Source organism: Eschrichtius robustus, chromosome X (genome assembly GCF_028021215.1).
Source record: "Eschrichtius robustus isolate mEscRob2 chromosome X, mEscRob2.pri, whole genome shotgun sequence".
Classification (NCBI taxonomy): domain Eukaryota; kingdom Metazoa; phylum Chordata; class Mammalia; order Artiodactyla; family Eschrichtiidae; genus Eschrichtius; species Eschrichtius robustus.
Window position 1 is genome coordinate 61,859,874 of NC_090845.1, and position 27,194 is coordinate 61,887,067.

General features: G+C 40.4%; 1 protein-coding gene across 3 annotated transcripts in view; it reads left to right on the top strand.

The window, feature by feature from the left end:
* KIF4A (kinesin family member 4A) overlaps window positions 1-27,194 on the top strand; it is a 125,598-nt gene that overhangs the window by 33,775 nt on the left and 64,629 nt on the right. For all 3 annotated transcript variants that reach the window (XM_068533729.1, XM_068533730.1, XM_068533727.1), the window contains 3 exons: window positions 16,065-16,181; window positions 16,817-16,992; window positions 22,977-23,038. In XM_068533729.1, coding sequence (XP_068389830.1) covers window positions 16,065-16,181; window positions 16,817-16,992; window positions 22,977-23,038 — 355 coding nt within the window. The remainder of the gene's footprint in view (window positions 1-16,064; window positions 16,182-16,816; window positions 16,993-22,976; window positions 23,039-27,194) is intronic.

Below are 27,194 nucleotides of genomic sequence, written 5' to 3' on the forward strand. Positions count from 1 at the left end.
AATAAAATATTTTTTAAAATTATTTTTTAAAAATTGAAAAGTAATAAAAAAAGAAAGAAAGAAGGAGAGCAATCAAACCAAAAAACAAATCCACGAATGATAACAGGCACTAAAAACTATACTAAAAAACAAACAAAAACGGACAGACAGAACCCTAGGACAAATGGTAAAAGCAAAGCTATACAGACAAAATCACAGGAAGAAGCATACACATACACACTCACAAAAAGAGAAAAAGGAAAAATATATATATATCTGTATATAAAAAAAATAAAAGAAGAGAGCGACCAAATCAATAAACAAATCTACCAATTATAATAAACTCTAAATACTAAACTAAGGTAAACATAAAACCAGAAATAAATTAGATGCAGAAAGCAAACCCCAAGTCTACAGTTGCTCCCAAAGTCCACCACCTCAATTTTGGGATGATTCATTGTCTATTCAGGTATTCCACAGATGCAGGGTACATCAAGTAGATTGTGGAGATTTAATCCACTGCTCCTGAGGCTGCTGGGAGAGATTTCCCTTTCTCTTCTTTGTTCGCACAGCTTTGGATCTGGCCCCGCCTCTGCATGTACGTCTCCTGAGGGTGTCTGTTCTTCGCTCAGACAGGACACGGTTAAAGTAGCAGCTGATTCGGGGGCTCTGGCTCACTCAGGCCGGGGCGGAGGGAGGGGTACAGAATGCGTGGTGAGCCTGCGGTGGCAGAGGCCAGCAAGACATTACAACAGCCTGAGGCACGCCATGTGTTCTCCCGAGGAAGTTGTCCCTGGATCAGGGGACCCTGGCAGTGGCGGGCTGCACAGGCTTCTGGGAGTGGAGGTGTGGATAGTGACTTGTGCTTGCACACAGGCTTCTTGGTGGCTGCAGTCGCAGCCTTAGTGTTTCATGCCCTTCTCTGGGGTCCGCGCTGATAGCCGCGGCTTGCGCCCGTCTCTGGGGCTCATTTAGGTGGTGCTCCGAATCCCCTCTCCTTGCTCACCCCGAAACAATGGTGTCTTGCCTCTTAGGCGGTTCCAGACTTTTTCCTGAACTCCCTCCTGGCTAGCTGTGGCGCACTAGCCCCCTTCAGGCTGTGTTCACGCAGCCAACCCCAGTCCTCTCCCTGGGGTCTGACCTCCGAAGCCTGAGCCTCAGCTCCCAGCCCCCACCCATCCCGGCGGGTGAGCAGACAAACCTCTCGGGCTGCTGAGTGCTGGTCGGCACCGATGCTCTGTGCAGGAATCTCTCTGCTTTGCCCTCTGCACCCCTGTTGCTGTGTTCTCCCCCGTGGCTCTGAAGCTTCCCCCCCGCCCATCCCCCATCTCCACCAGTGAAGGGGCTTCCTAGTGTGTGGAAACTTTTCCTCCTTCACAGCTCTCTTCCAGAGGTGCAGGTCCCATCCCTATTCTTTTGTCTCTGTTTTTTCTTTTTTCGTTTGCCCTACCCAGGTATGTGGGGAGTTTCTTGCCTTTTGGGAGATCTGAGGTCTTCTGCCAGCGTTCAGTAGGTGTTCTGTAGGGGTTGTTCCACATGTAGATGTATTTCTGATGTATTTGTGGGGAAGAAGGTGATCTCCAAGTCTTACTCCTCTGCCATCTTGAAGGTCTCCTCCACCATTGATACCTTAATTACCAAAACGAATTGGTTATTTTTAGTGTCCATCTTACCTGACTTCTTTGTGGCATTGACACTTGAACATACCCTTCTTGAAACTCTTCTGGTTTGTGAATGTTCACTTTCCTAGTTCTTTTCTTAACTCAAACTATTCCTTTTCAGTCTCTTTTGCTTTTCTTCTTTCTGTTCCTAATAATATGCTAATTATTGTACTCAGCATCATTTCCTTGACAAGGAATGAGTACCCATCACCTGCTGTTAGTTCTTCCTTAGCAATATTGTGGAGGTTCACCCACTTGCAGTCTGTTCCTCCTGCCTCTGCAAAGTCCGTGCCTTACCCAGCACACCTGGTCAGGAGCCTCCTAACACTTTCACTCCTAGGAGGCATTCCTTCTAAATACCATAGCCATGTTAATCTTCTTAAAATACCACTTTGTCCATGACACCTCCCCTGCTTAGAAACTAAGTGGCACATCACTGCTTATAGGATGAAGTCGAAAAACCGTAGCTAGGCCTTCCAGAACCTTTGTACCCTGATCCCATTTACCTCCTCAGCTGTCTTTCACAGCTTTCCTGCCCACACTCTCCTCTCCAGCTACATGGCCTCCACAACATGCCCTGCTAATTCTGGCTTCTGTGTACTTTCATCACAGCTGTCTCCTCTTCTCTCCCAGAATGAAGTCATTCTCCCCATCCCCCATCAAACTATCTACAACATAGCCATCTTTCAAGGTCCAACTTAAGTCTTGAGGTTTTCGATGTCACCTTTTGTAACCATTTCATCTTCTAATGTATTTCTTCTCCTCTAAAATTCTGTAGTACCAGGGGGCTCTCTGGTCATTTTCTGGCCCCTCTGTATTTTCAGCTTCATCTCCCAACACTTCCCCACAAACTTCAGGGATCCACCCACAGCAGTCTACTCATTGCTTTCCAAACAGTACTGTTGTTTCAGATCTCTGTGCTGTTGTATATGCTGGGTTTTTTCTTTTCCCTACTGCCTCAGAAACCTGGTTTCATCAAGCACCCCTGTTCCTCCTGTGTTTTTAACCTTTCCCTCTCTACTGGCTTTTCCCCCTCAGCATAGAAGCATACCAATGTGTTTCTCCCATTTTAAAACAAACAAAATCCTTGATCCTCCTCATACTACTGCTCTTTTCCCTTTTCCTTTCACTCTGCTTTTTTGGCAGCCCTCCATCCTCATCCCATTGAAACTGTCCCTGCCGAGATCAACCAATGACCTGAATAACTGAATCCATTAGGCTATTTTCAGTCCTCCTCTTACTTGGTGACTCCACTGTGTCTGACACCCTGCCCCTTCTTCTGGACAGTCTCATTCCTCCCGTGGATCTGTGACACTACCCTCTCCTGGGTTTCCTCTTACTTTTCTGAGGACTCTTTCTCCGGCTCCTCTTATTCCACCCACACATACTTGAAACATAGCCCAGGTTCTGTCCTGGGATTTTTTTCTTTCTCTTCCCGCTGTTCAAGCCCATCACCTTGCTCCCTCCGCACCATCTTAAGTGGTCTCGCTCACTTAGATGCTTATAGCTCCTACCCATATGCTGCTGATCCCAAACCTCTATCTCCTGCCCATATCTTGCATCTACATTTCAGCCTATAAATGTAGTTGCCTGTGGGGCAATTTGTGAATGTCCCACAGGTACCTCCCATTCCACGTATCTGAAGCTGAACTCCCCATCCTTCCCTGCCTCTGTTAAACCTGCCCCTCCATTACCTGTATTCAATAATGTCAACATTCCCCCAGTCACCCAAGCCAGAAACCAGGGCATCACTCCATACTCTTCCTTCACTCTGACTCCTCTTCCCAATCCCATCAGTCACCAAGTCCTGTCAGTCTTACTTTCTCATCTCTCAAGTCACTTTCTTTTCTCTAACCCTACTACCACTACCTTCGTTCAGGCCTTCATCGTTAGCTTATAGCATGCTTTCCAACTGGATTCCTTATCTTCAGTCAGGCACCTGTTCAAGTTATCTACCAACCAGCAGCAGCATGTTCTCCCTAAACGGGATATCCCTGCTTAGAGCTCTTTTCAGAGCTCCTCGCTTTGTGCCACGCTGCTTAGCAAGGCCTTTGTGCTCTAGCCTTGCCTACCTGGCTAGCTTCCCCTCTCCTCAGCCCTTTGTCAGAATCAGCCTAGCCATACTAAGTGTGCTATGTTCTTGCTTGTCTATGCGTCTTTGTACATCTTGCTCCTTCTGCTATAAATGCCTTCCCTCTGTCTTCACGTGGCTAATTCTATTTCGGCCTTCACTACTCAGCTCCAATTTCATCCCCTTGAACCACCTCCAGTCCTTTGACCCCCTCCAATTCCTTCCACTCCCACCTCCCTCATCTAGTGCTTACCTCTTTCCTACACTAACACTACCCCAACTCTGTACTACAGTCATCACCTTGCCTGGCTGACTCCCAGTAGACAGCAAGCTAATCAAAAGGGGGAACTCTGTCTTATTCATCTTTGAACCTCGGGGGCCTGGCATAGTGCCTGACATGTCATCATTGGCCCTCATTGAATGCCTGAGTTCTTTTTCCCTTTTGGTCTGACTGGTAATGCCTACTAATATTTCAGTTCACAGTTCAGATGTCACCCACCTATGAAACCTCTACTTTGGGTTGAAGTCTTTCCATCAGTTGGTGCTCCCATAGCATTTTTTTCCTAACACTTTATTATGAAAATTTTCAAAGATACAACAAAGTTGAAAGATTATACAGGAACATCCCTACACCTAGCATCTGGATTCCGCCATTAATATTTTACTATATTTGCTTTATATCTGTCCATTTATCCACTCATTAATCCACATTCTTTTTTAAAACGCATTTTTAAAGTAAATTGCACACATTAGTGCACTTTCTCCCAAATTCTTAAGCTTACATATTATTAACTGGAGTTTAATATTTCTTTAGATCTTTAATGTAAAATGTACAATGAAAAGCACAAATTTTAAGTGTATTGTAGCTGAATTTTGACAAATGCATTTACCTAAAAGCCTGTAACCCAAAGCCTTATCATGATATAGAAGATTATCTCTCTTCCCAGTCAGTTGTCACCCTACCACGTCTCACAGCATTCTCCCTTTTCACTGTAATTATATTTGTCTTTTTTTTCTCATTAAACTTTGATTTCCTTGAAGGTAGTGACCAGTTCGTATTTTCTTGCCACCTGTGCTAAGACTGTGTCTGACACACAGTAGGCGTTCCATAACTGTTGTCTGGCCGGATATATGAATATCTGCCTTATTCCTGGAATATGAGTACATGTCGTATTCATCCTCTTTCTTTCTCGTCTCCCACATCCAAAAGGTCTCTTGGTCATGTCATATTTATGTCTTAAACACCTTCTATCTCCTTCATTCCTCTCCCATGGTTCCAGTCCTTAGAGATCGCTCAACTGAACTATTAAAATTACATCCTTGTACATGTCTCTTTATGCACTGATGAGAAAGTTTCTTGATAGACACCCAGAAGTAGAATTGTTGGGTCATATTGTAATGAACGTTTTTTACTTTAGTAGGTATTGCAAAATCCTCTCTAAGGAGTTTATACCCTTTTACACACCCACCAGCAAATATTATTAATTTGATCATTTTTGCTAAATTGATGGATGCAAAATTTTATTGTTGTTGTAATTTGTATGTTTTGATTTCTAGTAAGGTTGTCTTTTCAGTAAAGTTGCCAAATAAACCACAGGAAGCCCAGGACACGGATATACTAGGAATACAGGATACACAGGACATACTTATACTAAAAACTTATTTGTGTCTTATATGTCCTATATTGTTATCTGTTAAATTCTGTGAATTGCCAACTCAAATACTTTGCTTCTTTTTCTATTGACTTTTTAGAAAATTAATTGGGAGAGGGAGTTCATATATTCTGGACATAAGTGGTCAGTTTTATGAGTTCCAAATATTTTGTCCCCATCTGTGGCACATCTTTTTACTAAGTGTATGATGTCTTTTGTCATATAAAGTGTTGGGTTTTTTATATAAATAGAATTTCAGTGTAGCCATACAGACATAAAGGCATTTCTCCTATGTTTTCTTCTTTAAAAAAAGTCTTAAATCTGTCTGGAATTTATAGCTACGTGTGGTGTGAGGTAGCAACTTAGTTTTATGTTTTTCCATATGGATAGCCATCTTCCCCAACAGAATATATTAAATTGTCCATCTTTTCCTCAAAAAAAAAAAAATAACCTCCTAACTGGTTTCTTAAACACCAGTTTTTTACTCCCAAATCTGCCTTCCAAATGACTACCAAAGTAATATTTCTGAAATCTAAATTTGATCATGTTTATTCCTTCTTTAAAACCTTTCATTTGTGTACATCATCTACAATAGATGTTTTTAATCTGCCTTCTTTTTAAAGCAGAGGAACTCTTTTTCAAATGAAGTCTTAAAACAAATTCTAACAGCTGAAATAAATTTAAAAACAGATTTTAAATTCACATAAATTTATTTTGTAAGTTCAAATTTATAACATTGAGTAGGTCAATCTTCAAACAATAAGAATATTATAGCTATTTTTTTTAAACTTGTGATTTTAATTTATATAGTCTTTTTTTAAAATTAATTTATTTATTTATCCATGGCCGTGTTGGGTCTTCATTTCTGTGCGAGGGCTTTCTCTAGTTGTGGCAAGCGGGGGCCACTCTTCATCGCGGTGCACGGGCCTCTCACTATCGTGGCCTCTCTTGTTGCGGAGCACAGGCTCCAGATGCGCAGGCTCAGTAGTTGTGGCTCACGGGCCCAGTTGCTCCGCGGCATGTGGGATCTTCCCAGACCAGGGCTCGAACCCGTGTCCCCTGCATTGGCAGGCAGACTCTCAACCACTGCGCCACCAGGGAAGCCCCTATTATAGCTATTTTTATGATAACAATTTCTTTCTGTATATTGCATATCATAAGATTTTTCATGGTAAAAAAAATGCAGTACATCCAGCAAAGGACTTGTATCTAGAATATATGAAGAACTCTCAAAACTCAATAGTAAAAAATAATCCAACTAGAAAATGAGCAAGACACGAACAGATATTTCACTGAAGAGGATATACAAACGGCAATAAGCACATGAAAAGATGTTCAACATCCTTAGTCATTAAGGAAATACAAGTGAAAACCACAAGGAGATTTCACTGTACACCTCTCAGAATAGCTAAAAGAAGAAATAGTAACAATACCAAATGCTGGCAAGAATGTGGTGAAATTGAATTTCTCATACATTGCACTATTGGACATTTATTCCTGAAAAAGTGTATGTTCACACAAAAACCTGTATGCAGATGTTCATCATAGCTGCTCTATTTGTAATAACCAAAAACTGGAAACAACTCAAATGTCCACCAGCAGGTGAATGAATGGTTGAACAAACTGTGGTACATCCATGCCATGTAATACTATTTAGCAGTAAAAAGGAATGAACTATTAAAACAGACTCCTTGGATGGATTATTATTATGCTGAGTGAAAAAAAAAAGACTAGTCTCAAAAGGTTACATACTGTATATGCCGTTTATACATTCTTGAAATAACAAAATTATAGGCGAGAAAGCTTAATGATTGCCAGGGGTTAGGGATTGGAGGGTGAAGAGGTAGGTGTGCCTATAAAGGGCAGCACAAGAGAGCCTTGTGATGATAGTACAGTTCTATATCTTGATTTTGGTGATCATTACATGAAGTTATACATGTGATAAAATTACACAGAACTACACGCACACACACGCACACACACACACACACAGAGTATGTGTAAAAATTGGTCACATCTGAATAACATCTGGGGATTGTGCCAATGCTAATTTCCTGGTTCTGATAGTGTACTATGGTTATGTGAGATGTTACCATTGGGGGAGGCTGGGTGAATGGTGCACAAGACCTTGCTGTACATTTCTTTGCAGCTTCCTGTGAGTCTATAATTATTTCAAAATAAAAAGGTTTTTTTTAATGCAGTATAATGAAAAGTAACTTCTTCTCTTTCCCCAAATCCCTAGTCTATGTCTTTAGACATTCTCTCTTTCTGTATAAATGGAAGCATACTATGCACTCTGTTCTAATCTACCCTGTATTTATGGAGATTGTTCCATATCAGTATATACATCTCTACTGTATTCTTTTTCATGTCCATATATTGTATAGATATGCCACTGTATTTATTATACCATTCCCCTATTGATAAACATTTAGGTTGGTTCCAGACTTTTGCTATTACACACTAGCTCCAGTGAACACTCTTAGTTCTTAGTATATAACATGATGGGGATTCTGGGTGACAGCTACAATCTTATTTAAGGTTTTGTATCTATTTTTTCTATATTTTTTTCTTGTCACACATTATCAAGAAAATCCTGATTCATACTAATACATAATTATGAGTTATAAACATTTTTTAACAGCCCACTTTACAATCTCTTCAATTATTAAACTGATCTAGGAGCTTCAATGAGGAGTGATAGGACATTTAAATTCAATGTTGGATCACTAACGATATATTTCCTAATATGTTATATAATAGCTATAAATGTCTAACAAGACACAAAGCTTACAAGAAGCACTGAAACCATCTTTTTTTTTTTTTTGAGTGCCATTGGCTAAGTGCTTCATATGCACCATCACATTTTCTTTTTTTTTCCAGCTTTATTGAGATATTCTTGACATATAGCATATGTTACATTTAGGGTGTACAATGTGATGATTTGACACATGTATATGTTGCGAAATGGTTACCACAATAAGGTTGGTTAACATCTCCATCCCCTCACATGATTACCATTTTTGTGTGTGTGTGGTGAGAACATTTAAGCTTTACTCCCTTAGAACAAAGTAGTGGTTACCAGAGGGGAAGGGGTTGGGGAAAGATGAAATGGGTAAAGGGAATCAACTGTATAGTGATGGATGGAAACTAAAACTTTGGTGGTGAGCATACTGTAGGACATATAGAAGTAGAAATGTAATGTGCACATGAAACATATAATGATATAAACCAACGTTATCTCAATAAACTTTTTTAATTAAAAAAAGATTTAGTCTCTTAACAGCCATCAAGTACATAATACAGTACTGTTGATTATAGTCACCATGCTGTACTTGAGATACCCAGAAGTTATTCATCTAATAGCTGGATGTTTGTACTCTTTGACCAGCATCTTCCCATTTCCCCCACCCCTCAGCCTCTGGCAGCCACTATTCTACTCTCTTTCTATGAGTTCAGCTTTTTTAAAATTCCACATATAAGGTGAGGACACACAGTATTTGTCTTTCTCCATCTGATTTATTTCACTCAGCATGATACCCTCAGGGTCCATCTATGTTGCAAAAGGCAGGATTTTCTTCCTTTTTGTGGCTGAATAATATTTCTCTCTCTGTGTGTACCACATTTTCTTTATTCATTCATCCACCAATGGACAATTAGTTTGTGAAACCATCTTTAATAGTATATCATAACATGTTGAGGTCCATATTCATTTGGTACCACACAACCAACTATGACGCAGTGATGAGCACATGAATTGAGTAACTGCCTCTGTCTGGTGTTTCAGTACAAGCTCATGTGCTACAGTGGTATAATTATCTGTACAGTTTTCCGTGAGTGTGCATGTGAACTGGGCAAAAGTCTAGTGCAAAGCCACAACCTTAAATTACACATTTGCAAAAAATTCAAACATATGTACAAATAATAGAGGTATTTTCAAAGACTGCAGAAAAATTAATTAACCTTGCTGTGCAAGATAATGTGTCGGTAGATTCTAACACAGTTTTGTGAAGCAATTAGACTCCAATAAAGATCTATTAAAAAAAAAAGATTTGCTTTATAGCACATTGGAATGAGCCATTTAAATGCAGGTTTTTTTAAAAAACAATATAGGGTTTTTTTGTTTTTTGTCTTTGCTGCATCGTCGGGTCTTAGTTGTGGCATGTGGGATCTTTCGTTGCAGCATGCGGGATCTTCGTTGCGGCACGCAGGCTTCTCTCTAGTTGTGGCGTGCAGGTCTTTCTCTCTCTAGTTGCGGCATGTGGGCTCCAGAGCACATGGGCTCTGTAGTTTGCAGCAGGCAGGCTCTCTGATTGAGGCACGGGGGCTCACTAGTTGTGGCGTGCAGGCTTAGTTGCCCTGTGGCATGTGGGGTCTTAGTTCCCCGACCAGGGATCGAACCCATGTCCCCTGCATTGGAAGGCGGATTCTTTACCACTGGACCACCAGGGAAGTCCCTTAAATGCAGTTTTTAAAATAGTTAAAATAACGTCAAATAGCGGTGATGGTTGCACAGCAGTGTGAATGTACTTAATGCCACTGAACTATACACTTAAAAACTGTTAAAACGGTACATTTTATGTTATATATATTTTACCACAATAGAAATAATTTTTAAAACAAAATCCAAATTACAGTTGCAGAAACTCTGCAGTATTTTTGTGGTTCCCTAAAGTATCCCTAAGGTTCTGAGGAACACAATTTGAAAACCACTGTCCTACAGGATAAACACAAATACCTGAGCATGACATATCTTTCATGCTCTTTATGATCTGTCCCTAACTGTCCTCTGGCCTCATTATTTGTTACTCTCTATCTCATAGCTTGCATTATTTTCCTGTTGAACTCCCTATAGTTCCTAAATGTATGATGCTCTCTCACAAATATGTGCCTTGACATGTTACTTCTCTGCCTGGAATGACCTTACATTCTTCTTTCCTACTCTTCCCTCCTCCATCAGCATTGTCCTAGTCATTCTTCACAGTTCAGCTCAAATTTTCAATTCCCACTCCTATGAGAACCCATTTTTACTATACTTACCTTTTCCTTTAACATTATATTTGCAATTATTTTTTGTTGGTGTGTCTATCTCCCTTTAGATTTTTAACTCCTCGAGAGTAGGGATTGTGACTTATTCATCTTTCTACCTCTAATGCCTAGCACAGTGCCTAGAATATTGAACATATTCACTAAATGATGATAAGGACTCAGATGTGTGGGGTGAGAAAAGAGGGAGAGTCCAGGATGTCACAGGTCTGTTGTTTGTTGGATGGCTGGTTAGGTGGTGAGACAATGAAAAGGAACAGTGCTGGGAGTGAAATAGATTTGCACTGAAAGATGAATTCTGTGTTGTTCAAGTTTGTGTTATGCAATGCCACGTGGGCACAGCCCACTGGAGGTTATTCAGTAGGCAGACAAAATATAGCTTTGGACAGTAGGAAAGAGGTCTGGTTTGGAGATGGGAATTTGAGGAAGTCATTAATATAGGTGTTTATTGGAACTCTAGGCAAGGATGAGATAGCCCAGGAAGAGTATATATAGTAAGCAAAGAGCCTAAGACAGTCCCAAGAGAATACCAACATTTAATGGGTGGGTATTGGAAAAACTATCCCATTAAGTAGACTGGAAATGGTTGAGAATGGGGGACACAGTAGTCACATGGCTCTGGAGGGGCGACGTGAGAGTTCAAGCTTTCTTTAAATATATTTTCTACCAACCCCATCTTTTCAGCCTCAAATCTCTCCTCTTTCCAAGGTACCTGGTGCCTCTAAGTGAGCAAATTTGCTCATTTCCATAGAGCATAGAGGTTAAGATCATGGACTTGGGAGCCAGACTGCCTCCATCTGAATCCTGACTCTGCCACATATTAGCTATGTGACCTTAGGCAAGTTACCTAATCTCTTTGTGCCTCAGCTCTCATATCTGTCAACAGACATAATCATACTTGATGCATACTTTATAGGACTATTGTGAGGATTAAGTAAGGTAATAAGTATAAAGTTCCTAGAACAGTATCTGGCTCATAGTAAACACTATGTAAACTTAGCTGTTATTATCACTGTCGTGGTCATTATTGTCCCTCTGCAGGCACTTTAGATTGAGGCTCCTCCACCTTGCTGAGTCAGTTATTGCTTCTCTACCTGTGCTCTAAAAACACATTGAAACCTCTTGTCTATGGATATTTCCTCTCCTGTGCTCTGTGATCTTACGGGTTATTACTTTTTAAATTCCTTTTAGTGGTATCTTAGGGGGGAAAGAAATGCTGGTGGTCAGTTTCCTGTGTTTGAACAGAATTTCCTCTAATGCGCTCTGTGTTCTTTTTGTATATAATTTTATTTGTTACATCGGTTCCTATGAAGCTATATCAATTTTTTATTGGAATAATATGTGCCTAGATAATTACAATTTTATTTTTTGAAAGCCTTTCATACTTTTCCCTCTTTAGACTTTCTGTACCAGAAACTTAACTATCTTTTTTCCTGAATTTTAGAGATACGTTTTCTTACCATCTAGCATACTGATGTCTGACCATGCACCTCGGTCCCCTACAACCAGATTCTCATCATTTTACTTACATAATCAGTTCTTCCATGTGTCTCAACTTGAAGGCCAACTTCAAGATACTGCCATTTCCTTCTTCACTTGCAGTATCTTTTTGGTGAAGAAATTGTCATCAGAGTAGATAAGGAATTTATTGGGTGCTCTGCTTTCACTGTCATGTAACTTAGCAAATATCCAGATTATCTAAGTTCCTCTATCCTATTAATAATAACTTGGGCTTCCCTGGTGGCGCAGTGGTTGAGAGTCTGCCTGCCAGTGCAGGGGACACGGGTTCGGGCCCTGGTCTGGGAGGATCCCACATGCCGCGGAGCAACTGGGCCCGTGAGCCACAGCGACTGAGCCTGCGCGTCTGGAGCCCGTGCCCCACAACAAGAGAGGCCGTGACAGTGAAAGGCCCGCACACCGCAACGAACAGTGGCCCCTGCTTGCCGCAACTAGAGAAGGCCCTCGCACAGAAACGAAGACCCAACACAGCCAAAAATAAAAATAAGTAAATAAATAAAAATTAAAAAAAAATAATAATAATAACTTACATGTAGGTAGCACTTTATAGATCACATTTGATTTTTATCATAGCCTCATGAGGTAAGGTATGTATTACACCTGTTTTATGGATAAAGGAAAGTTTTAGTGGCTTGTCCAAGGTCACACACATTGATAAGTGGGAGAGGCAGAGTTTGAGCTAAGAGTCTATCTCCCAATCAAGTTCCTTTCCACTGTATCCCCTCTTAGTAGTTACTCCTGTAAGTCTTGTGATCTAGTGCAGTAATAGATCATTCCCCTTCTAGATAGGCAGACCATATCTATACTATCATATTACTTATGTTTTTCACCCTAATTTTCTTGGCTGTGCTACTTGCCTTAGGCTCATACATATTTTCTTCACATGTAGAGCAGGGTTTCTCAGCTGTGGCACTATTGACATTTTGGGTCAAACAATATTGGGGGGCAGGGACTGTCCAGGGCATTGTAGGGTGTTTCGTGGTATCCTTGCCCTCTACCCACTAGATGCCAGTAGCACTCCCCCTGACCTCACAGATTGTGACAACCAAAATGTCTCCAGATATTGCCAAATGTCCTGCAGGAAGCAAAATTGTCCCCAGTTGAGAGCTGCTGCTTCGTTTCTCTTCTGCCTCGTTTTTCTCTCCTGTTACCAATATACCCTTTTATTCTAGTTGTGAAACCAATTGTAACGTGCCTCCATGATACTTGTGAAGTTCTAGTCCCTTTTTAAAGTTAAAATCTCTACTTTATTATTTATTTGTTGCCCTAGTGAACAAATACCCGAAGCTGTTAAGTAGTATTCTTGATCCTCTCCTCACTTGGTCTGTTCTCAATCTTTTAGAGAGAAGAGGAACTTCTGGTCTTATAATTTTATCTGGGCACTTTCTCCATAGCCATCCTTGATTAGAACTTTTAAGTCTCTGCAGACATGTTCTTCCCAGTCTTTCTGATATATAATCTCCAACCATGTCAAGAATTTTCTCTTAACAACAGGAAATCAAATGCTGTTTTGTGATGATTTCTTTCCAAAGGGACATTCATTTCCCTTGCTCCTATCTATTCCAAAACTCCAACTCTCACTTGAAGAAAAAAAAATCAGCCTTTTTATCCTTAAGTTTGTGCTTCTTGCTTAGATCATAGTAGCCATAATTTCTTCTCAAGGCTCATCTGGACTTTTATTGTTGTTCCTGTGGAACTATAGATGGACATTTTGCTCAGCAGGTTTGAAAAACCTCAGCAGTCTCTCCTTCACATCCTAGATGGGATATGGGCCAATAAGATGGCACAATGTTCTGTTTGGCTAAAAGGGGGAAAGAAGAGAAAGGAGTGAACTAATATGCGGATTAGTACAGGCATTGGTGAGGTTTGATCAATCTCAGCAGGATCTCCTTCACATCCTGGATGGGATAAGTGGCCCTGAAAAATGGTACCCCTTCCAACTTGCAATAAAGGGAAAAGAAAGAGATAGTTGCTTGAGGGAATTGTTTTTGTTTTAGGTTGGGGAGATTTGAGCATGTGGATAGACTGAAAAGAAGGAATTCATGAAGGAAAAATAAATTGAAGATCTAAGAAGGAGGGGGAAGATCGAGGGATCCAGGGTCCCTGGGAAAATGGAGGGAATAGAAACACTGGCAGAGGCTGAAGGGAAAATAAAGGTAGTCATTTCCTCCTCTGAAACAAGGAGAAGGACAAAGGAATCAGTAACAGCAAAGGAAAGACTGTGAAGTGAGGAGAGGGAAGGTTAGGGAGCCCTTGTGAATAATTGATCACCATAATGTATTTGTTGAAATCATCTACTAATAGAGTGAAGGTAGATTTCCAGTCTTGGAAATGATGAGTGTTTAGAATAGCTGCTGTGGTGAAGGAAGAATGAAGAAGAGAAGATTGTCTATTGGCCAAGGGTTCAGCCAAGGTCAGATAGCGTGTTTTATAATGGATGGATCCAGTCCATTTCGTTATGTGACTTTCAGAAACTTACGTGCACGTGCGCGCACACACGTGTACACACACACAGTTGGTTTAACCTAGGCCTGGGAATTGACATGGTAGGAATGGCAGAAGGTCATGGGTCTACTGAGTGCTTGGGAAAACATAACTGAAATGATTGACCGCAGGGAATAGGTAGTTTAAGGCCCAGGAAGGATGATCTACTGGGAGTATTAGAAAGCGTCAGTAGGGACTTCCCTGGCAGTCCAATGGTTAAGACTCCGCGCTTCCACTTCAGGGAGCACGGGTTCGATCCCTGGTTGGGAAATTCAGATCCCACGTGCTACGTGGTGCAGCTGAAAAAAGAAAAAAGAAAGAAAGCGTCAGTAAATTTGTAGCCACAATAAGGGTGAAGAACAGGATCCATGAAAGAAATGGAAGGATAGTAGTAGGATGCAGAGAGGAATTTTGGAGTTCAGGATCTTGTAGATATAATTGTTTCAGGTTATAAGGGAGTCCAAAGTACAGCTGAATAAGTAAAGTAGTACAGCACTAACAATAATGATGCCATTTATATATCATTTAACTTTGTTTTGTGCAAAGTATCTTGTTAACTCCCCACCACAGCCTAACGAGGTGGGTAGATTTGCCTCATTTTATAGAGGAGCTTACCCAAAATCGCATAGCTAATCAGTGACAGAGCCAGGATTAGAACCTAGGTCTATCTGACACCATTGCCCATGCACTTAACCATTATACTACATAGACTTTCCATGATAACCATAACCATGGGAGGGTCAGGGGCTTTCAAGGGACCTCAGATTATTATAATGTTTAAAAAGTAAACCTTGGAATTTAAGAAGTGGAAAAGAACCTTTACTCTATTTAAAGCAATAAGAGGAAAGGTATTTCATTGTGGTATAATAGAAAGAGCATAGGATTTGACTGCAATCCTGAGACGGAATCTCAGGCCTACCACTTATCCGCTAGTGGTACCACTTGACCTTAGACAAGTCATTTAACCTTTGAGCTAGTTCTGTCATCAATAAACTGAAAATGATAGTTAAAATAATGATAATAATAAAAAATAGCTTTTAATGTAATTTCACAGCATTAATTTAAGCATTAAGTGTGATAATGTATATTAAAAGTGTGATAATGTATATAACCACTTGTAAATAACTATACAAGTGGTTATTGTCATGGTGATCATTATCTGTCTCTCTGCTTTGTTTCCATGGGAAAGGGCAAGAAGTGCCAACAGACTCAATTGTGCATTCATCTTTGTCCTTTGAACTTTGCTTAACTGGAAGACCAACTGTTTGAAAGAGGAAGAGATGGAAAGAAAGTAAAATATCAGAGTGGATATCACCAGCTTCTACCAGCATTATGTTTATTCCCATTTCTACCCATACCACCTAGGAAAAATATGGCCTGTTTCCCAAAGAGCATAAGAATATCTGATAAGAACACTAAAGATTTTTAAATACTGTTGTTTTTCATTTCTATAAAGCTTTCTGTTTGAAAAAAAAAAAGAGGCACTCTCAGAAAAGTGAACAAGATTAAGAGGTTTCTTTAAGATTGCTGATGTAATATTTCTATAGGGTCTTTATTTCTTATCTCTTTCTCAGGATAGGTATATGTTAGATGTTACCCAGGTAACATGGGTATATGTTACCAAGCAATTTAAATTTTGTTTCCTGCTATTAGGTATTAATATTAACCGAGGCCTCCTATGCTTGGGAAATGTAATCAGTGCTCTTGGAGATGACAAAAAGGGTGGCTTTGTGCCCTACAGAGATTCCAAGTTGACTCGACTGCTTCAAGGTAAGCCCAAAGTGCCTCTAAGAATAAGAGAGTAACTCAGAATGATAGTGCTGAGAAAGCAAAGATAGAACAGGTAAAAAGCCAGATTTTTGGACTATGACATACAGAGCTGTCTAGTTGATAAACAGGAGAGAGACCTGTTGGCAAGCAGGCTTCTAAGGTAATGGAAAAAATGTCTTCATATATGGCTTTGAGAGCCAAAAAATCTGTATGTAGCGTGTCAGCTGTACTTAGTACTTTGTACCTGAAAATGAACTTAGTTACTGCCTTTATTACTGCTGATAAGCAGAATTCCCTAAGGAGTTAAGATCTACCTAGAGGGGGCATCCTAAGAAATTTTAATCCTAATAGTGACTCCTAACTTACTTGGCCCAGTAAGTTTTTTTTTGTTTTAACCTGATTAACTACTGAAGTCACAGTCTCTCTTAAGAACGAGGACACATGCAATAGGATTCTAAACTATACCATTTTATACAACAAAAATCTTAATGTTTTTATATTGACACAATAGGAAACTTGTAGATACTTAAGACTTTTTTTCTTACAGCTCTGAGATTGAAGTCACCAACCCAAATGGACAGTTTTGCTTGCATCCTACTTGTTTGATTTCATTTCCTTCCCTTGTTCTTTTTCAGATTCTCTAGGAGGTAATAGCCACACTCTTATGATAGCCTGTGTGAGTCCTGCTGACTCCAATCTAGAGGAAACATTAAATACTCTTCGCTATGCTGACAGAGCAAGAAAAATCAAGAACAAACCTGTTGTTAATATTGATCCCCAGAGAGCTGAACTTAATCGTCTGAAGCAACAGGTAGAAGGAACTTGACATTTGATGGGAAAAATTACAAGTGTGTGAGTGGAATGATAGAGCTCCTATTTCTCAGCTTCTTCTCTACCAGAAGTTTAGAGATGTTGGTTAAGCATTATGTTAGTTTGGGGAAATCTTAAAGTAACTCCTATTAACAGGTTTTTGGTCATATTTAAGATTAGGGAGTGGCACTGGAGACTTCACGGATAAAGAAGTGAGCAGTGAGAGATGAGGCAAGAGAGGTAGGCAGGTGTCAGATCCCGAAGGTCCTTATATGACTTGTTAAAGGATTTGGAATTCAACCTGAAAGCTGTAGGGGGCCACTGAAAGATTTAAGTAAGAGGGTAACATGTTGAAATGAGATTACTCTAGCAAGTATATAGAAAGTGGATTAGAGGTGGGTATGACTAGAAGTAAGAAAATAAATTAGGGTATTATAATAACTCAGGTGAGAACTATGGCCTGAACTAAAGACAGTACCGATAGAGATGAAGAAAGGGGGACAAATTAGAAACAAAAGACAAGGAGGTAGAATGTATAGGGCTTATAAATGTGGTGACACATGTGACGTGGAAGGGTAGGTAGGGAGAATCAAAGTTGATTCCCAGGTTTCTTGCTTGGACAACTGAATAAGTGGTAGTAATAATCATTGAGTCAGGGAATATAGGAGGAAAAACGGGGTCAGGTAGGGAAATGGAAATGATGAAATTCAGTTTTGGGCATTTTGAATTTGAAGGGCTTGTGGGACATCTAAGTAGAGTTGTTCAAACATGGCTGGGTATGTGGGTTTAATGTAGAGAGGTCTGAACTGAAGATACAGATTTGAGAGTCATCAGCATTTAGATGGTATCTGAAGTTATGGAGTGGATGAGACCAAAGAGTGCCCGGCACGTTAAAGGCACTTCCTCAATATTTGCTGAATGAGCAAATGGACAAGAAGAGAGAAGAAGCCTAGACAGAACTCAGGGGTAACAGCAGCATTTAAGGAAGGGGGAAAGGAGTAGAAGACAAGAGAGATGAAGAAGGAGCAAACCGGCAGGAAGAAAATCAGTGGTTCATGGAAGACAAGAGAAGAAAGTTACAAGGAGGGCTACTGAAAGTATAAATTTATAAAGAAGTGTAAAGTAAGATAAGGGTTGAAAAGTGTCCATTGATTTTCTTTTTTTAATCAACAAGGAGGCTATTGATGACTGCAGTGAGAAGAGGGTCAGGGGAATGATAGGAGCAGATTGCTATGGGATGGACAGTGAATGCTAGATAAGGAAGTGGAGGAAGTTGTTAGGCTCTTCTTTCAAGAAGGCAAGATGAAAGAAGACAATAGCTGGTAGTCAAGGGTCAAGGGATGTAAATCTGTTTGTTTTTAAAATATGGAAGAGACTTGAACATGTGAAAGAACCAGTTGGGAGAGACTAAAACTGAGAATAGGGATGAGTTGATAAGGGGTCATCTCTTAGTTGAGATCCTGAGCACAAATAAAGAGGGCTTTGCTTTAGACAGTAGAGGGGATACTTGCCCCCAAGACTAGAAGAAAAGAGGTTAGGATAGGAAGAATACAGTGACACTAATTTAGAGGAAGAAGAAGGGAAATTGAGCAATTATCATCCTGACAATCTTTATCTTTTCAGTGAAGTAGGAAGCAAGGTCATCTTCTAAGAGCAAGCAAGCAGATGATGATAGGGTAGAGGGACTGAGGTAACCACAGAAGGCTTAAAATCACGGAAATGGAAGAAGTAGCTGACTAGGAACATGAATTTGTGGTGGTATCGGTATGACTGTGCAGCAGCTCAGTAGCTCTGGCAGAGGAGCTGAGAGGGCAGGTGGTTGGGTTGACCCCTTTGGGGGGGTCAGGTTTTCTTGGTGTAGCATTCTTCCCAATGGGAATCTAGTGTTTCCCAACTGTCTAGTGTTCACTCTGTCTCTGGCCTTCCTCCTGAGTGATAATTATTACCATTCATTCAATCTGTTGTCTTCCTTCCCCTTATCCTCCTTTATTTCCTTCCCTCCTAGGGTTCACTATAGAAAATATAAGTAATTTACCTGTTCACAGAATCATCTCAATTGTAAAATTCCTTATTCAGTCCTGCTCCTCTGTTTTCTTTCATGTGTATCCCCGTTGCCAAAAATGCTCTTTTTCCTGGTCATTTATTTGTTCATCCATTCCAACAATAAATATTTATTGAACACTGTTAATGTGCCAGGTACTGTGCTGGGATACACTGTTAAGCAAAGCAGACACAGTCTCTGCGTTCATGGAATTTATTGCCTAGTGGGGGAGACAAACATTAAACACACAATCATACTAACATATCATTATAAACTGGGATAGTGTGCTATAGGGCAGTGTGAAAGTATGAAACAGGATCTTCTGTTAAATATCTAATCTGAGAAGGCTTCCCTGAAGTAACTACATTTGAGCTGAGATCTGAGGGACTGAGTAGGAATCACCTATGCAGAAAAGAAAGAAGGGGATTCCAGGAAGAAGAAATAGCATGTGTAGCAAAGTATGATGGGAAACAGCATTGACACTGCAGCCAGGCTGCCTGGGTTCAAATCCTGCCTCTATACCTCACTAGCTATTTACCCGGGGCAAGTTCTCTGTACCTCAGTTTCCCTATCTGTAAAATGGAAATAATAGTAGTACCTGCTTCATAGGGTTTTTGTGAGGGTTAAATGTGTTAATACATGTAAAGCACTTAGAACAGTGCCAGGCATATAGCATGTCTGCAAAGATCTTGAGTTAGGAATACAGTGCATTTGAAGAACTCAGAATGCCAGTGTGGCTAGAGTGGAGAGAGCAAGGAAAGGGTGTTCCAGTCTGAGACTAGAGAAGAAGCAGAGGCCTGATCAAGGCCTCATGTACTATGTTAAAAATGATTTTAAGCAAGGTGGCAACATTGATCATTTCCACTTTTAAAAAATGGTATGGCTGCTGTGTGGAAATGGATTATAGTGGAGCAAAAGTAGACTCATAGAAACCACTTAAGAAGTTACTGCAGTGGTCCAGAGAGAGAAATGGTGGCTTAGAAAGTGATAGAAAGAAGCGACCAGTGGATTAGATAAGGGGGTGAGGGTATGACACCCAGCTTTCTGGCATGTGAAAGTGCATATTCATTGACCTAGAGTATACTGGAGAAGGACCAGGTTTGGGATAGCAGACAACTAGGCAGAAATATTAAGTAGATATTTGAATATAAAGGTTCTAAATTCAAAAAATCTAAGGGGATCTAATAATAGTAATACTCAGCTCCCTGGGCTGATTTGAGGATTAAACAGGATATTATGTCTAAACCATCTTGCGTAGTGTCTGGCTCCAGGGGCTAGACTCAGGCCTCAAAGAAGCTCCCTTCCTTTCAGATTTCCTGTCTCACCTTGACATTCATATATGATTATGGTTCAGAAAAAACCCTTTTATATTCATTATTTAATTTTATCATCATAATAAGCCAGTGAACACAGCAGATATCTTTATTCCCATTTTAAGACACTGGGGTCTAAGAAATGAATAGAGGTGGTTCAGGGCAGGCTGATGGAGGAACCAGGTCTCCTGATATCCTGCCCTTGACTTTCCAAGATGGAGCAGTAGCGGCTTATCAAGGAACAGAGAAAGCTCTTCTCCCTGCAGTGGTATAGTAACTCTGATAAGCCTTACTTGCAGGTTGCAAGGGAGAGATAGCTGGATTGGAGGGAACAGCGCCCCCCTACCAGCAGTTCCTTCACTGATGGCCAGCAAATCCCCCCTAAGCTTTCTGCCTGAAGGCTCCTTTTCATAAAATGCAGATAAAATACCAGTTTCTCCCTGTCAAACAGCCTTGTTCCCTGTAAATGCTTTAGAAATCTATGTGGACCAAATGAAATCACATGTGTAGTCATGCTTTGGAAATAATGATGTGATAATAAATGTAAAATACTAGTGTTATTGCATTAAAAAAAGGGTTCTAAATTCAGAAAGATCTGTGTTTGAGATCGATTTGGGAGTCACCAGTTTATAGATGGTAATTGAAACCATAGTCAGAGATGAGACTTTAAGGAGAGAATAGAAAGTGAGTGAGCTTTGAGGAACTTTATCATTTAAAGGACAATTGGAGCAAAGATGAACTAAGACTTAGAAGGTCAGCTTGAAGAATAGAAGGAAAAGCAAGAAAGCGTGGCGTCTGGTAACCCAAATGCTACCAAACAGTCAAATAAAATGAAGACTGAAAAATGCCCATGGGATGTTAGTGACATGCCGATCATTGGTGACATTATCAAGAGTTATTTCAGCGGAATGTTGTGGGCACAAATCAGGTTAGAATAGGTTAAAGAGCAAGTGAGAGAAGAGCGAAAGGAAATGGAGGCAGTGGGTGTAGACTATTCTGTCAAACTTTGTGAAGGAGAGAAATTGGGCAAAAGAGATAGGAAGTGGGACTGGGAAAGGTGCTTTTATTTTGTTTTGTTTTGTTTTAAGATGGGAGGGACTTGAACATGTTTTAGTCTTAGTAGGAAGGATTCTGTAAAAAGGGAGAAGTCAAAGATATAGAAGAGAGAACGGATAACAAATAGAATAAGATTTTTTTGATTAATTAATTAATTAATTTATTTATTTGGCTGCACCGGGTCTTAGTTGCGACACGCGGAATATTTTAGTTGCGGCATTCAGGCTTTTAGTTGTGGCATGTGGGGTCTAGTTCCCTGACCAGGAATTGAACCTGGGCCCCTTGCAATGGGAGCATGGAGTCTTAACCACTGGACCACCAGCGAAGTCCCTAGAATAGGATTTATCAGAAGGCAAGAAGAGTTGGGATCCAAAGCTCAAGCAGAACAGCTCCTCTTTTATCTTAAGAGGGAATGGAGAGGTTGATTGCACATTCACTCTGGTTTAAGATCCGTCTCCACGAAGCCTCCTTTGGACTATTTTGGGATTTCATTAATTTGCTTCTTCTCAGAACCCTAAAGTACTTAACTATACTTGATGACTAGCATCTTCTGTCTTGTGTTATTTCCTACTTTTTCAGGCCTTAGTCTTGTCTTCATCAACTAGATTGTAAACTGGATAATAAACCACAAGAGTTTATTCTTATATCCCCCCCCCCCACATTGCGTAGCCCAGTGCTAAGTTTGATTTTTTAATTAATTAATTAAGTTATTTATTTATTTTTGGCTGCGTTGGGTCTTCGTTGCTGCACGCGGGCTTTCTCTAGTTGCAGTGAGCAGGGGCTACTCTTCGTTGTGGCACACAGGCTTCTCATCACAGTGGCTTCTCTTGTTGCAGAGCATGGACTCTAGGTGCGTGGGTTTCCGTAGTTGTGGCATGCAGGCTCAGTAGTTGTGGCTTGCAGGCTCTCGAGCACAGGCTCACTAGTTGTGGTGCACAGACTTAGCTGCTCCGTGGCATGTGGGATCCTCCTGGACCAGGGCTCGAACCCGTGGTCCCTGCACTGGCAGGCAGATTCTTAACCACTGCGCCCCCAGGGAAGTCCCTAAGTTTGATTTTTTTTTAAAAAGTAGGTTCTCTGGAACTTCCCTGGTGGTCCAGTGGGTAAGACTCTGCGCTCCCAATGCAGGGGCCTGGGTTCGATCCCTGGTTGGGGAACTAGATCCCACGTGCATGCCACAAGTAAGAAGTCGGCCTGCCGCAACTGAACATGCCACAGCGAAGATCCCGTGTGCCGCAGCTAAGACCTGGCGCAGCCAAAATAAATAAATAAATATTTTTTAAAATAATAATAATAAAAATAAATTTAAAAAAATAGATTCTCAATAAAAACTCATGAAGATGCTTAGGTAAAAGAGACAACTCATCTTCTAAGTACTAGTTATTCATGTAATGCTGATTGTCCTTTTATCATTAAATCATCAACCATGTTGCTTTCTGTAATACCTAAGATATGCCTTAGATTTCATAGGTATCAAGTAAAATTACCCTACTACTAATCACTGTAATTTTGCTGATAAGGGATAAGTAACTTTTGATTGGTAACTAGCTGACTATTTTTCTTTGCCTTTTCCAGGTACAACAGCTACAGGTCTTGTTGCTGCAAGCCCATGGAGGTACCCTGCCTGGATCTATAAAGTAAGAGTCATAGACTAATTTTAAGTGTATATTCTAACAGAGCCTTTTTCTCCTTATGATTGTTTTCCCCTGATATTCTAAAGTTTCTGGTAGCACTTGGTGTCAAGGTAGGGAACTTAACAAACTTGCTATCAACTTAGGACTAGCTAGTTAGCTTTGAGACAACCTGGTATAATAGAAAGAGCATGGGTTCTGGCCTCAGAAATTTATTAATTGGAATTCTACTATGAGGAAGAGCTGCCTCTCCCCTCCCACCATTTATTTATTTGATTATGTATTTATAGCCACATAGACTCATGGGTATTTATTTTATTCTATGCATTAACATCCAATTAACATCCACTGCTTGTTTTAATTGTTGTTTCTGCTTTGTCCACTAGGAGCTCCTTCAGGGTGGCTCTTGTATTCTTTAACACGCTATCAAGTTTTTAAGCATTTCTACCAGATGTTCCACACCTGTCTTCTATTTTCCCTGCCCCAATTCTGGAATCAACCATATGTCCAAGGAGCCCTGGGTTGTTTTTTTTTAATTGGAAAATGGTGTTTAGAAACCAGACCTGGGTGCTAGGTGTGCTCATTGTTACTGAGAAGTCATTACTTCTAGGCCCTCTCAGTGAGTAGAGCTAGGAAATATCTGTATGTATAGTAACCCACACATATATCTATATTTTTATGTCTATCTAACTGTGTATATATTAAAAACCATGATTTTAGACTGATACCTCTGATTCCAGTCCAACACTACAGGGTTTATTCTAATCCTCCCACTCTCCTTATTTATAACTTCTTTCTCCAGCAGTGAAAAACCAGCTCTCACTATCTGCATTCTATTTACTTACTTGTTCAGTTCTAGTATACACATAAAATAATTTTGGAATTGCTAGCCCATACCCCTGTGAGAAACACTTTTAGGAACTAGATTACAGCATATATGTATAATTCTTTTGTCTTTAGGCTTAGAGTATCCAGGCAAGATATTGTTTCCCAGAGTTACTGTTTGTATTCCATTGTGGGTTCCCACTACATCTTGCTTGGTTAGTTTTAATTGTTTGTTTATATTTTGGGTATATGAAGGGTATGTGAAACATTATCATGGTCTAAGAGTCAGAGTTTTACAAAAAGATATACTCAGAGCAGAGAAATGCAAATGAAAACCAAAATGAGATATCACCATACACCTGTCAGGATGACTACTATCAAAAAAAAAAAACAAACAAAAAATAACAAATGTTGGGAAGGATATGAGGAGGATGTGGAGAAATTAGAACCTTTGTGCACTGTTGAAAGGATTGTAAAATGGTGTAACTGCTATGGAAAACAGTATGGAGGTTCCTCAGAAAATTAAAAATAGAACTACCATATGATCCAGCAATCCCACTTCTGGGTATATATCCAAAAGAATTGAAAACAGGGTCTCAAAGAGATATTTGCATACCCATGTTCATAACAGCACTATTCATAATAGCTAAGAGGGATTTCCCTGGTGGTACATTGGTTAAGAATCTGCTTTCCAATGCAGGAGACGTGGGTTCGATTGCTGGTTGGGGAACTAAGATCCCACATGCTGTGGGGCAACTAAGCCCGCACACTCTAGAGCCTGCGTGCCACAGCTAGAGAGCCCGCGCGCAGCAGCTGCTGAGCCCCCGCACTCTGGAGCCCACATGCCTCAAACAGAGACAAGCCCGCACACCAAAACAAAGAGCCCATGTGCCACAACGAAAGATCCCGCATGCCACAACTAAGGCCCAATGCAGCCAAATAAGTAAATAAAGGTTTTATTTAAAGTAGCTAACGGCTTCCCTGGTGGCACAGTAGTTAAGAATCCGCCTGCCAATGCAGGGCACATGGGTTCGTGCCCTGGTCCAGGAAGATCCCACATGCCGTGGAGCAACGCCCGTGCGCCACAACGACTGTGCCTGTGCTCTAGAGCCTGCGAGCCACAACTACTGAGCCCGCATGCTGCAACTACTGAAGCCTGTGCGCCTAGAGCCCGTGCTCCACAACAAGAGAAGCCACCACAATGAGAAGCCTGCACACCGCAATGAAGAGTAGCCCCTGCTCGCTGCAACTAAAGAAAGCCCGCATGCAGCAATGAAGACCCAACGGAGCCAAAAATAAATAAAAAATAAATAAATAAATTTCTTAAAAGAAAAGAATATAGGAAGGGCTTAAACACCTTCCTATATTCTATAAAAACTAAATAAATAAATAAATAAAATAAAAAGTACCTAAGAAGCAGAAGCAATACAGCTGTCCATCAGTGGATGAATGGATAAATAAAATGTGGTATATACATACAACAGAATATTATTCAGCCTTAAAAAGGAAGGAAATCCTATCACATGCTACAACATGAATGAAACTTGAGGGCGTTATGTAAGTGAAATAAGCCAGTCACAAAAAGACAAATACTGTATGATTCCACTTATATAAGGAATTTAAAGTACTTGAATTCATAGAAATGGAAACTAGCGTGGTGGTTACCAGGGGCTAGGGAAGGGGGAAAAAGGGAGTTGTTGTTTAATGGGTATATAATTTGAGTTTTACAAGATGAAAAAGTTCTGGAGATCTGTTTCACAGCAACGTAAATATACTTAATGCTACTCAACTGTACACTTAAAAATGGTTAAGACGGTAAGTTTTATGTTATGTTTTTTACCACAATTTTTTAAATATAAATTTATTTATTTATTTTTCCCTGCATTGGGTCTTCACTGCTGCATGCGGGCTTTCTCTAGTTGCGGCAAGCGGGGGCTACTCTTCGTTGCGTTGTGTGGGCTTCTCATTGCGGTGGCTTCTCTTGTTGTGGAGCACGGGCTCTAGGCGCACGGGCTTCAGTTGTCGTGGCATGCGGGCTCAGTAGTTGTGGCTCATGGGCTCTAGAGCACAGGCTCAGTAGTTGTGGCGCACGGGCTTAGTTCCTCCGCAGCATGTGGGAATCTTCCTAGACCAGGGGTCAAACCCATGTGCCCTGCATTGGCAGGCAGATTCTTAACCACTGCACCAACAGGGAAGTCCCCACAATTTTTAAGAAAGAAAAAACCTACAAGAGAACTAGGAGAAAATATAAGCAAACTTCTGTGTGCAAATAGGTGAAGGTAAAGAGCATTCTATGAATAAAAGCAGTGGCAGAAAACTAAAATAATAGACTGGGGGGGTGTGTGGAGAGTTGTTGTATAATGGGTATGGAATTTCAGTTTTACAAGGTGAAAAACTTTTGGAGATCCATTGCACAACAATGTAAATATACTTAACAGTGTTGAACTTGAACTGTACACTTAAAATTTACTGGTTAAGATGGTAAATTTTATGTTATGCTTTTTACCACAGTATTTTTTAAATTTTATTGTATTTATTGTTTTTAAACAGCAGGTTCTTATTTGTCATCAATTTTATACACATCAGTGTATACATGTCAATCCCAATCGCCCAATTCAGCACACCACCATCCCCACCCCTCTGCGGTTTTCCCCCCTTGGTGTCCATAAGTCTGTTCTCCACATCTGTGTCTCTATTTCTGCCTTGCAAACCGGTTCATCTGTACCATTTTTCTAGATTCCACATATATGCGTTAATATACGATAATTTGTTTTTCTCTTTCTGACTTACTTCACTCTGTATGACAGTCTCTAGGTCCATCCACGTCTCTACAAGTGACCCAATGTCATTCCTTTTTATGGCTGAGTAATATTCCACTTTATATATGTGCCACATCTTCTTTATCCATTCATCTGTCGATGGGCATTTAGGTTGCTTCCATGACCTGGCTATTGTAAATAGTGCTGCAATGAACATTGGGGTGCATGTGTCTTTTTGAATTATGGTTTTCTCTGGGTATATGCCCAGTAGTGAGATTGCTGGATCATATGGTAATTCTATTTTTAGTTTTTTAAGGAACCTCCATTACTGTTCTCCATAGTGGCGGCATCAGTTTACATCCCCACCAACAGTGCAAGAGGGTTCCCATTTCTCCACCCCCTTTCCAGCATTTGTTGTTTGTAGATTTTCTGATAATGCCCATTCTAACTGGTGTGAGGTGTTACCTCATTGTAATTTTGATTTGCATTTCTCTAATGATTAGTGATGTTGAGCAGCTTTTCATGTGCCTCTTGGCCATCTGTATGTCTTCTTTGGAGAAATGCCTACTTAGGTCTTC